Source organism: Mchenga conophoros, linkage group LG3 (assembly GCF_057382185.1).
Source record: "Mchenga conophoros isolate Kocher_MC1m ecotype Shallow Benthic linkage group LG3, M_conophoros_male_GT1.1, whole genome shotgun sequence".
Lineage (NCBI taxonomy): Eukaryota > Metazoa > Chordata > Actinopteri > Cichliformes > Cichlidae > Mchenga > Mchenga conophoros.
The window spans coordinates 50,518,604-50,529,926 of NC_140528.1; the positions used below are offsets into that span (position 1 = coordinate 50,518,604).

Here is an 11,323-nt window from a genome sequence, read left to right on the forward strand (position 1 = left end):
CACATCAGCTATGGATACATACGAACAATGAAGTGATCAATGCTGTTCCTTGTTTGCTTTGAATTTGAAGGAACTTACTGTGCACATGAAACACACATGAAAGTGATAGTAGCACAAATATATTAATAGTATGAGTATGCAGTTGTGTACATTAGGATTGAGTGACCAAATGAATAAGAGAATGCATCATTCATTGAAAATTTGAAACGGAACAACAACAACAACAACAACAAATTGGTGTCATAAAAATGTTAGCACATGTTTACATGTTTTCTATCTCCCTAGACCAGTGGACTAATCTTCACAAAGCATGGCATAATTATTTCAGAGGACACTGTGTCAACTTCCACAGGCCTATGGCTTTTATAAATATTTTATACAAATCCCACAATCATGTTTATATTTGTAGATTTGACAGTTCGTTCATCATCATAGACGAGTGGACTAATCTTCTTGAAACTCTGTATAAGCATTACATAAATGTATCAAGAGCTTCATCACTAATATCTCTAAATACACTACAGGTTAGAAATCATAGAAAAAAGACAGAACTTGCCCAAGAATTCATGTGTTTTTAAGGTTTCTACAGTTTACAAGGACTTTAGTGACGCTTATCATAACATGAAGCAATACATACCCCAAATAAAGTTTAATGGTGAATTCGGCTTACTTAAATCCCTAAAATGTGAAATAAATACATGCTTAAAGAGACATTAAGCTAATTTACATGGTGGTGGGGAAACTTCAGCACTGACAAGCGACAGGTGGCGTTACCATGGTGACAAACACACGGACACGGAGTCAAGTTGTCTTCTCTTGTGACCGCAACACGTTACGCACATCAGAGAAACGGTGTTTACTGTGAGTGCAGGAGCTCAGTGCGCATATCAAAGCGATCAAAGGAGATCCGTATAAGGTCAGCTTGTGGTTTGAGTGTGTGTCTAATATAACTGTCGCTGTTTGTTGTCTGTGTCATGCGCTCGTCGTACTTCTGTTTTGTTTTTTAATGTGTCTATTTAATCACGATTTATTCACGATGTTCAGTGATAATGAGGCATTTTTATGCATCCAGAATATTAATAATCTAACGGCGCAATTAAGTCAGCAAAACCCATTCCATATTTTACATTAAATTTATATTATTTCACAGGTTTAATATCATATCTAAACTTGTATGAACGAAATGATAAAAAAAATATATACAGCAAATAAAACATCAAATAAAACATGTTAATAACTGGTGAGACATTTAGCCCTAGTGAAAATATATTACGTTAATACATGAGTGATAATAATAATAAATCATGTACTTGTGCATGAAAGTACAAGAGTGGACTTTTTCCGACGTGAGGTACTCTCACTTGGATAGGTTATATAGATAATTTGCTTAATTGAAAGAACTTAAAAATTATGAAGTCGTCCATTAAGTTCAAAAGTGTGCAGGTTTAATGAAGACATTCACGACTCTGACTGCGATAATATTTTACTACTGTCTGTAGGCTACTCTGTCATTATTTGACAGGTACTTTTTTATATAACAAAACGGCAGCTGATTTTTTTTTCTCATGTTAAAGTAATGTAATTATTTTGTTCTGAGTAATATTTTAGGATAAATTTTATATTTTCTTTTTTTGTTTCTTTCATATTTTAATGGCCTTTCTGTAGTTTGATATGGCTTTGTTTTCTACAGGCATTGCTTGTTTGGGTAGTAATTGTAAGCAAATGGGGGCGATCGTGGCTCAAGAGTTGGTAGTTTGCCTTGTACTCGGAAGGTTGCCGGTTCGAGCCTCGCCTCCGACAGTCTCGGTCGTTGTGTGTTAAGCAAGACACTTCACCCGTTACCTGGTAGTGGTCAGAGGGCCCGGTGGCGCCAGTGTCCGGCAGGCTCGCCTCTGTCAGTGCGCCCCAGGGTGGCTGTGGCTGCAACATAGCATGCCATCACCAATGTGTGAATTACTGAATGTAGTGTAAAGTGCTTTGGGGTCCTTATGGACTAAGTAAAGTGCTATACAAATGCAGGCCATTTAAATATGAATTTGAAAACATTAATGGTGTTTTAAAATACATTTTCAATTACACTGATGAACACCAAACAGGAATCGGTTTTAAAATCCAACTTATTCCTCTTTCCCTCTGGAACAAGAATTCGATGGAACGTTATGAATCTCTGGGTCCAGTCGGAGAGGGCAGTTACGGCACCGTGCTTAAGTGCCGTCATCGTGATACTGGTCGCATTGTCGCCATCAAGAAATTCATGGACTCTGATGATGACAAGACTGTGAAGAAGATCGCCCACAGGGAGATCAAGCTACTCAGGGTACCTGTCAATTAATCCATCAGCCTACCACTCATTCAGTCATTAAGTAAAACCTGAATGAAGACATTTACAATAACAAGAGACAAACAACGCTAAAATAACTGTATCAGTTTCTTACCTTAAGTTTAAAAGTCACTATGAGATGATGTGTGAGAGGAACCCAACAGATTATTGTAATCTAAAGGGAAAATTTGAATCTATCCACTAAATATTAGTGTTGACTTGACCATGAATAGTTCAATAACTTTACAGTAATCTGACATCGGACTTACAGGTTATATAAATTAGTATACAACACCTATGGTGGATAAGAGGGTTGTTGTATACTTTAAGCAAGTCACAGTGAAAGGAAATGAATCAGTCCTTATTTCTAAAAGTTTTTTTGTCAACAAGTGTATCTCAAAACATTTGAATATCATGAAAAAGTCAAGGTCCTTGATTTGCTGGGCCTGTGCAGCTTCAGTGACCCAAAAGCACTGATACCATCAATGATAGACTCAGTACTGTATGCATTCACAGAGTAACCACCCTTATCTTTATAAACTTCAAGCAACTGCGACACGAAAACCTGGTGAACCTCCTAGAAGTGTGGAAGCGCCGCCGCCGCTGGTATCTGGTATTTGAGTTTGTGGAACGGACACTTCTGGATGATCTGGAGCAAAACCCAAGCGGACTGGAGATAAACACATGCCGACAGTACCTGTACCAGATCCTAAGGGCTGCTGCCTTCTGCCATCAGCAAAATGTGAGGACGTATGATTAATTATTCATAAGTTAGCTGTATAGTAAGAGAACACCCACACTAACTTCTGATGCCAAGCCAGCCATTTTGTTCTATAAGCAGTCCTGAAACATGAGAAAAAACAATCACAAAAAAGCTTGAAGGGTTACTCCTAGCAGGCTTTCAATGAGCAATATACCACATGATGCTGGTTCGTTCTTTTCATTTCCAGATCATCCACCGTGACATCAAACCAGAGAACATCCTCATCTCTCAGGACAGTGTGGTTAAGCTGTGTGATTTTGGCTTTGCCCGCACTGTTGCATCGATCAGTGAGGGCAGCGTCCTCACTGACTATGTGGCCACTCGATGGTACAGAGCCCCCGAACTGCTGGTGGGAGACATTAAGTATGGCAAGTAAGTATCTGTGTACTAACCTTGCTGAAATTACCTGTGCTATAGGGTGTTTGTTGATTAGAAATTTTAACATATTTGTGTGTTTGTGTGTGTAGACCTGTAGATGTGTGGGCTTTGGGGTGTGTATTATTAGAGATGTTAACAGGTCAGCCTCTGTTTCCTGGAGACTCGGACCTTGATCAAATATATCAGATCATCCGGTGCTTTGGTAAGCTCTTCACACAGCGTTAGCACATTGTCTTTCCTCTTCCCCATGCTAACTGCACTCTCTTTTCTCTGCTATAGGTAACCTTAAAACTCATCACCAGGAGCTGTTCTACAGAAATCCTGTATTTTCTGGAGTTACACTGCCCGAAAGTTCTGACAGACTCACTCTCCAGCAGCGTTTCCCTACAATCACACCTATTAGCCTGGATCTGGCCCAGGTACAGTTTATTTTAATCTCAGTATATAAAAAATACTTTCTTTTTTAAAATTTTGTTCATGTGGTCTTTTCAGTAGCTGTAGCATATTGTGGATGTATCAGTTAATGGAATGTGACAACTAAAAGGCTGTGTGTGGGTTTACAGGAAAAGAAAAATATTTAGATTTAGAAAAACTTGGAGACATGTGAATGCCAGCATCTGTGGCCTTCACATGCATCTTTATTTCTTGCTTGATAACTGTTGGAGTTCTGAAAGTATTTATGTATTTTTGTGTCAGTTTCAGGGTTGAACATATCAGTAATATGTTTGGTTTCTTTTTTTTCTCTTCTTCTCAGAAGTGTCTACACGTAGATCCAGAAAGACGGGCTCAGTGTTCAGAGCTGTTAGAGCATCCACTCTTTACACAAGACTCCTTCCACATCAGGTACCACTTTGTTTTAGATACTCTTGATGCTGGTACACCTTGAAATACATGTGAGCAAGAACAGCACCGATAGCGTGATTTGAAAATTAACATTTGGGCTGGTGAGTAGCCACTAAATTAGAATTACTATCCTGCCTTTCTCTGTGCATTTAGATTTTTGGACGAGCTAAATTCAAAGATCCAAAAAGACCACAGAGAAAACTCTACATTTCCCAAAATAACCAAAAACCCAAGAAAGGATGAAAGGGATGAGAAAAACTGTAATGGCAAGGACAAGAAACAACCTGAGGACACGGATGACAAAGTCAACAAGGAAAAGATGGAGAAAGTAAAGGGGAAACAGCCTTTGAAGTTGTCTAAAACCCCTCGTCAGTCAGAACCTTTAATCTCCACTAAACAATCCAAAGGAGGCAGCAAGGTTATCCACAATGCAGCTCAATCTCCTATGGCTTTGAAAAGTAAAGCAGGCAAAGCTGCTGGTGTAGATTTGAAGAAAGAATCAGAGATTCCAAAGATAACCAGAACCCTTACTTTTGACTCATCAGAGACCATCAAGACTGTAGCAAACCTGGATGTCGCAAACAGCACAGTAGCAAAACCAAAACATGAGCGAGCGCTATCCTCAGATATAAGGGAAGACCCTATGAGAATTATAAAAGACATGCACGGCTCTGACAATACAGTGTCAGGTAGGACTGAAAAAAATACCCCAGAGAGCTCAAGACTGTATCAGTTTGAATCAAGCCAGGATTTTGAACAAAAAATGCATAAAACAATCAAAAAAGGTTCCCAGTTGTTGAAACAATCAACTACTGACCATCTAAATTTCTGCTCGTCTCCAAAACCTTCTGTGGAATCAGCCACTCATTGGTCCAAAACAGACTTGCCAATAAAATCCCCTAAACTGGGAATCAATCATCACATTGAGGTCCATACCACACTGTGTATCACCAAACAGTGTGAGACCAATAGTCATACTGACCAAACAGCTGATTCAGAAGAAAGAAAGACATCCAGAAGTACTGAAGTACTATCATTAAACCTCAAGCCATCTGTGTCTACCTCAAAAATGAACAACTCATCTTCAAAGCTGCTTCCACAGCACATTAACTGTAGAGAAGATAAAGAAACCAAGCTGGGCATGCACGTATCTCATTCTTCTGATGGAGACTACAAGGTACATCCTGAATCTTCTGAACCTTGCTGCCTACATCAGCAGAGCACCAAACCTAAGACCTCCACAGAAGTCACAACAATTTCAAATGAAAACACAATAATAGGGGCTGGTCTTAGGACAACACTGAATGTCTTGAATAAAGAGAACCAAGAAGATATAGTTCTCACTGTGCCCATTAGTGCAACAGCCAACTCATCAGTAACTCAAACCTCAAATGTGTCTTCAGGTAATGACAAACAGAACAACAGCAGTGACTTTGAATCTGACATAAAAGGCTGGAAAGTTCCTCACTCCAAATATTTGGTTGGAGAATCTAAAACAAAGTCTGGATCTTTCAGAGACCACATGAGATCCACAAGAAAGATGAATGACAACCCAGAAAGAAAAGACAAAGCCAGTATATCCAGTGTCCCAGATGTGACTTCAGTCACATCTACAGAAACTCTACACCACAAAGCTTTGACCAGAAGCTCTGTCCTTCACAACGAGGATAATGCAGACTTTGCTGAGCTTGATCTGAGTGTCTCTTGTTCTTCTCCACCCCCTCATCCACCATCCTCCACTCCTGCCCTCATCCCTTCATCCTCCACAACTCTTGTCAACTCCTTAGTCATCAAAACCCATGGCCCAGCCATCAGTGATCATTATATCCTAGGGGCAAGTTCCCATCCAAGAACCCCCACCCTGAGGTATCATAACCAAATAATACTGTGTTTTGTAAAATACTGATATGGTTATGTGTCAGTGTCTTCGTTATTAGACTGAGCTTCCCCTAAATTGGTCAGGCCTGTCAGGTGTTTTGAGTCCTGCTTATCTTGCATGGTTTGGTACAAGGTTTTTATCTTTGTTTTTACAGGACTTTAGATAAGTTAAGACATCACGGTGGCATTTATACCCAAAAATCCCAACAGTTTCCATCAAGTCATGTTAAAGAATTACTTACCTTCCAGGTAACAGCTTTCTTTACAGCATAATCAGAAGATTAAAAAAATATTTGAAAATAACGTCTTTGTCCTTTCAGGAGCCAGAGAGGAGTCTAATCTGTGAACACTCCTTTGTATCTGACCGTCTCCAGAATAGCAGCGATGTTTCCAAAAATAATTCACACATACATTTCCCAGATTTAGGTATGTAGCGAAGGTATTCACACATGGTAACAGTTTTTGGCGCGCTAATGGTGATGATGGCAGCTCAATTTGACCCAGTAGTCCAGTTTCCAAGCTATATGATAAGTGTGAGCAATAGCCCCCTTTTGGACTAACTGGGGTTTAAAAAGACCAGTTACATTTGAGATTTGACATGAAAAACACATAAAGAGAGTAGTTTGCTTTGTTTCAACCTGATGTTTTACCACTTTGTAAGTCTGTGGTACATCTATGGGATATGCTAACTTGCACTCTCCACCTCCTTTGTAAAGTTTCAGTGGACACCAAACAATATGTGTAGGGGTAAAAAGAGCAAGATTTTCAATAATCACTTATTTTTCAACCAGTTCCAGAGATTATCGACCTCAACTGGATACTTAGCTAACAACTTTGGGGATCTCTATGTAGGGATGCCCAGCACTCTCACCTAATCACTTGCGCACTCATCTGCACATTCCATTTTGTTGGTATATATTTTATTGTGGTATATGTTATTCTGGCCATTATTGTCAAATGAGTCAGAATCAAATGAGTCATGTCCTGTGTTCTCAGGAAAGCAAAAAGGAGCTGCCACAAACCAGCGAAAAGTCAAACAACCATCCCATCTACCATCAGAACCACAGCAGCGTGGACACAACAGCACTGAAACACACTAAAACAAACATGAAATTTACTTTTATTTATGGACACAAATGTTTATCCTTTTGTCCATTATAAAGGTTTATTTATCTGGATTTTGCTTCTGTAACCAGATTTAGATTGAGTGATTTGTCAAATAACCAAAAACTGTTAAAAACACAGGATCAAAACAGTGAACTTTGAACATTTTTTCAAAGAGATAGACAATGTAAATCATTGTGACTTGTTTTTCTGTTTAATTACGATAAACCTTTTAAAGTGGCAAATAAATAGTTTGTAAATACATTTTCAATCACCGCTTAAACGAATTCATTACATTAGTGTTGTTGTTTTATTTTTTATGAGATCAAAGTAAAAGAGCCTTTAAGGATAAAATAAGGGATGGGTTGTGATTTGCTAACTAAACCTAAGCTAAGAACAGTATCATACAGTCACTGAAACATCCCCAAAACAATCCTGTTATAACAGCCAGGTACAACAACTACTGTTCTAGCTGCTCGATGTGGTAGAGTTTAAAATACACTAATAAAAGAAAAACATTCACAAATCTGTAACAGAAAATCAGGTTCAAAACATGGTCATGGTATGATTTTAAGATTCATCACTTGAGTCCTCAGAAGAGAATGAACCTGCTTTCCAGGTTGCTGATGACTTGGCACTGCGTGATGCCATCTGTGAACGTCCTATTTGTCTTTGTCTATTGGCCAGTAAGTAGTAAAGGATTCTGAGGGCAGCGTTGGATTGGCTGTTAGGGATTGGTATCACAGCAGCTGGCTGTATCCTGACTGGTACTCCAGCATCTTTGGTCTGTGGTTTCTTAAGTGGCGGCTTGACAGATGGCTTTTTAGTTGTAGTGGCTACCTGCTGCTGTAATACAAAGATAAGAGATTAAGTTTGCCTGTAACAAAATGGTTAAACTAGGCTACAGCTAATCTGTCAAGGTGCTACTTCTTAATATATCTAATACATCACCTTCCTGGTGATGGGGGAGGTTGTGGTTATCTCAGTGGGAGTGTCAGGTGTATAATCAAAGAAAATCCTGCAGGTTGCATCCACAGCTGAACCGTCGATCTCTGGAACCGCAAAACCCGTCAGATAGGAGATGGACCGATCTAACAGAGGGGAGGCTTATTTGTCAATTTCTTAACTTTGACGTTAACAGAAACATCTTTTTTGATTTGTTTTTCTATGATAATGTAGCACAACTTTGAAAGTATTACATTTTAACTGGAAGTACATTTATTGCACTTTGCATGTTTCCAAGAGTCTCTTAAGTCGTCACAGGTGGAGAAATACTGAATACATGGTAAATGCATTTTTCTTCTTCCTGGGAAAGCACTATTTACACTTTCTTTTGTGAAAAAATTCTTTGTCTGCTTTTATCCAAAACATAGGATTCAGGATTTGAGTAACATAATTACTATGAGTTGAAATTCAGAGGGTTAAGTTTTAAATTACAGCTCCACAAACTCATTCAGCCTGCAAATGCAGACATATTTACAATTTAAGGCCAGATTCAGTAGTCAGTGGTGAACCTCTATCTTATCTACACCAAGGTCAACAGCTCTGTTTTGTATCAAGGTGTGTGTGCTGCTATTTGATCTGTCAGTGTGCTGCATATTTCATGATGACAGGACTGAGGTGTGTTTTCTTTTGTCTTTGGTTTGTTGCAAAGCCGCCATGAAGATAGCATACTAAAAATAGATCCATTTACCAAATTTGTATTTATAGTATATGTTGTTTAATCATAATCATTTGCATCCTATGGCTTAAGTTCTTCAGATTAAAATTAGTTTACTTGTACTCACCATTAATTAAGTCCACACTCTGAACTTTGAGGAGGAAGAGCAGGAAAATGAAGGGTGAACTCCAAGACATGACCACCGATGCAAGGAACAGAAAAGAAGGTAGACAGAAAGAAGACAGAGAGCAGAGTGACTTAGGAGAGCAAGGTGTTGAATAAAAGAGGCTGAAAGGAGGGAGGAGAAAGAAAGGGAAGACATGTACAATGTCTAGACTGTAAATATTAGTCAGAGCAGGACTGACAGATTTGTGGTTCTGTTTTGCAACAGAGTAAAAGCCACTAATCCTTGCTGCTTTTTTAAACTTTATTCATTTAAGGTTTATGGAGCAATGTCAATATGTGTTCTCCATTACTGGGAACTTTTTCCCAGATTTTGTCATCTTTTCTAGACTTTTCTAAACTGGTCATATAAAAACTGTTTTCATATTATTTATATATAGTAAAACTCCTCCTCAAATCGCTTTTATATCCAAACTGTAAGGCCTGGATATAAAAGATTTTTAAGTTAAATGTTGCCATAACTTTAGCCTGACTGTTATTTAGGGATTGAAGAACCTGCACAGTCACCCAGACTACCTTCATCATTCAGAGATTACAAAATTAAGGCAAAGCTTGGTGAAATACTGTAAAGATATTGTGCTAAAATTAGCATGATGATACCTGCTGGCCTACTGTATTGCATTTGTTTGAATGCGTTACACCTTATATTTTAGAGCTACATCAGATGATAAGAAACAAGCATTCAATATTCAAAACTAATTCTGCAAGAAGGATTTAGTATATTTCAAAACCAAGAAAAATATTTATTTAGGTGCTTTTTTTTTTATATAAACATTTTGCACATTTTGGGTTTTTTTTTTTTTTTTGTTGTTGTTGTTTGTTTTGTTTCTTAGACAGAATAAACCTGCGACCTAAGCTACAATTAGGAAACTACCAAGCTCCTAGTGCAAGGAGCTTTCACTCAAACCAGAGATGACTTCCTTTCAGTCCTACTGCGCAGAAGTTTGCTGTAGTTCCGTTGTGGGCACACCAGGGGGCAGTCAAGAGCTATATAAAAAAACTAATGGTTTAAGTTTTTTTTTCAATTTATCCTTTAGTTATACAAGTAGTCCGACTGGAACTCAATGCCTCATTCACACCTGTTTCTGATAAACATTAAAATTACAACATTAAAAACAATGAAATACCAATAAAATAACAAAAATGCAAATTTTCTGTTTACACAGTCACATCAAAAATAGGAACAAGTTCCCAGTGATGATTTCATAAGGTAATTCATACATCTTAAGAAATGTCATTACCTATTTAAACTTGCTTCCACACAAAAAGAGATACATTTTCCTTAAAAACTTTGCTTAGTTTTTACAATTGTACCACAAAAGTATCACACAAATTACAACTGTAAAATTCAGTTTTGGGGATAACCCCTTCCTGTTCCAACATGGCTGAATACCAGTGCACAAAACAAGTTCCATGAAGACATGAATGAACAAATTTGATGTGGAAGAACCTGACAGGCCTGCACAGAACATCTTTGGGAAGAATTAGAGTAGAGACTGCGGTGCGAGCCAGGCGTTCTCATCCAACATCAGTGTCTGACCTCACAAATGTGCTTCTAGAACAATGGTCAAAAATTCCCATAAACACCTTTAAACCTTGTGGGAAGCCTTCATAAAAGAGTTGAAGCTGTTATAGCTGTAAAGCGTGGGCTGACATCATATTACACCTTATGAATCCAGAACGGGATGTGACTCGAGTTCATATGTGTGAAGGCAGTTGAGCAAATACTTTGGGCGAGATATAGAGTAAGAAAGAAAAATTAATCTTGACTTTTCTGATCTAACACGAGAAACCCACAAATACATTTGGTTTTAAAGAAAAACTCTGTTAGCAGGGAACACTTTGTTACTTTTACTTGTACATCAGCACAGATAGCTTCACAATACTTTTTGTCACCTTGGGACTTCAAACAAAACTACGGAGCCCCGCAAGGGACAGGGGAGAAAAAAAACATTACAATGAACTTTTCGCAAAACTTTTGCGAGATCCCAAGTTTGTTTTGCGAGATCTCGCAAAAATCCGTCTTAATTTTATTTTTCTCCCATGTCCCTTGCGGGGCTCCGTATAAAACATCTCCACACACCATAAAGAAGGATAATGTTTGTCTATGCCCCTGTCTTATTTACATTCACAAATCTATCAGACTCCTTCGAGAACAAAATCCCCATCATTTGCTCTAATTTGCTTCTCTTTA

The 11,323-nt window shown here is 38.3% G+C and overlaps 1 protein-coding gene across 1 annotated transcript; it reads left to right on the forward strand.

The window, feature by feature from the left end:
• Positions 1 to 2,149: 2,149 nt before the first annotated feature.
• On the forward strand, positions 2,150 to 7,522 carry LOC146579255 (uncharacterized). The gene is made up of 10 exons (XM_085269502.1): positions 2,150 to 2,317; positions 2,868 to 3,062; positions 3,271 to 3,455; positions 3,551 to 3,663; positions 3,741 to 3,880; positions 4,216 to 4,304; positions 4,458 to 6,170; positions 6,338 to 6,431; positions 6,503 to 6,608; positions 7,179 to 7,522. Exons 1-10 carry the CDS (start codon positions 2,150 to 2,152, stop codon positions 7,280 to 7,282), a joined length of 2,907 nt encoding a protein of 968 aa, XP_085125628.1. The 3' UTR covers positions 7,283 to 7,522.
• Positions 7,523 to 11,323: the final 3,801 nt, after the last annotated feature.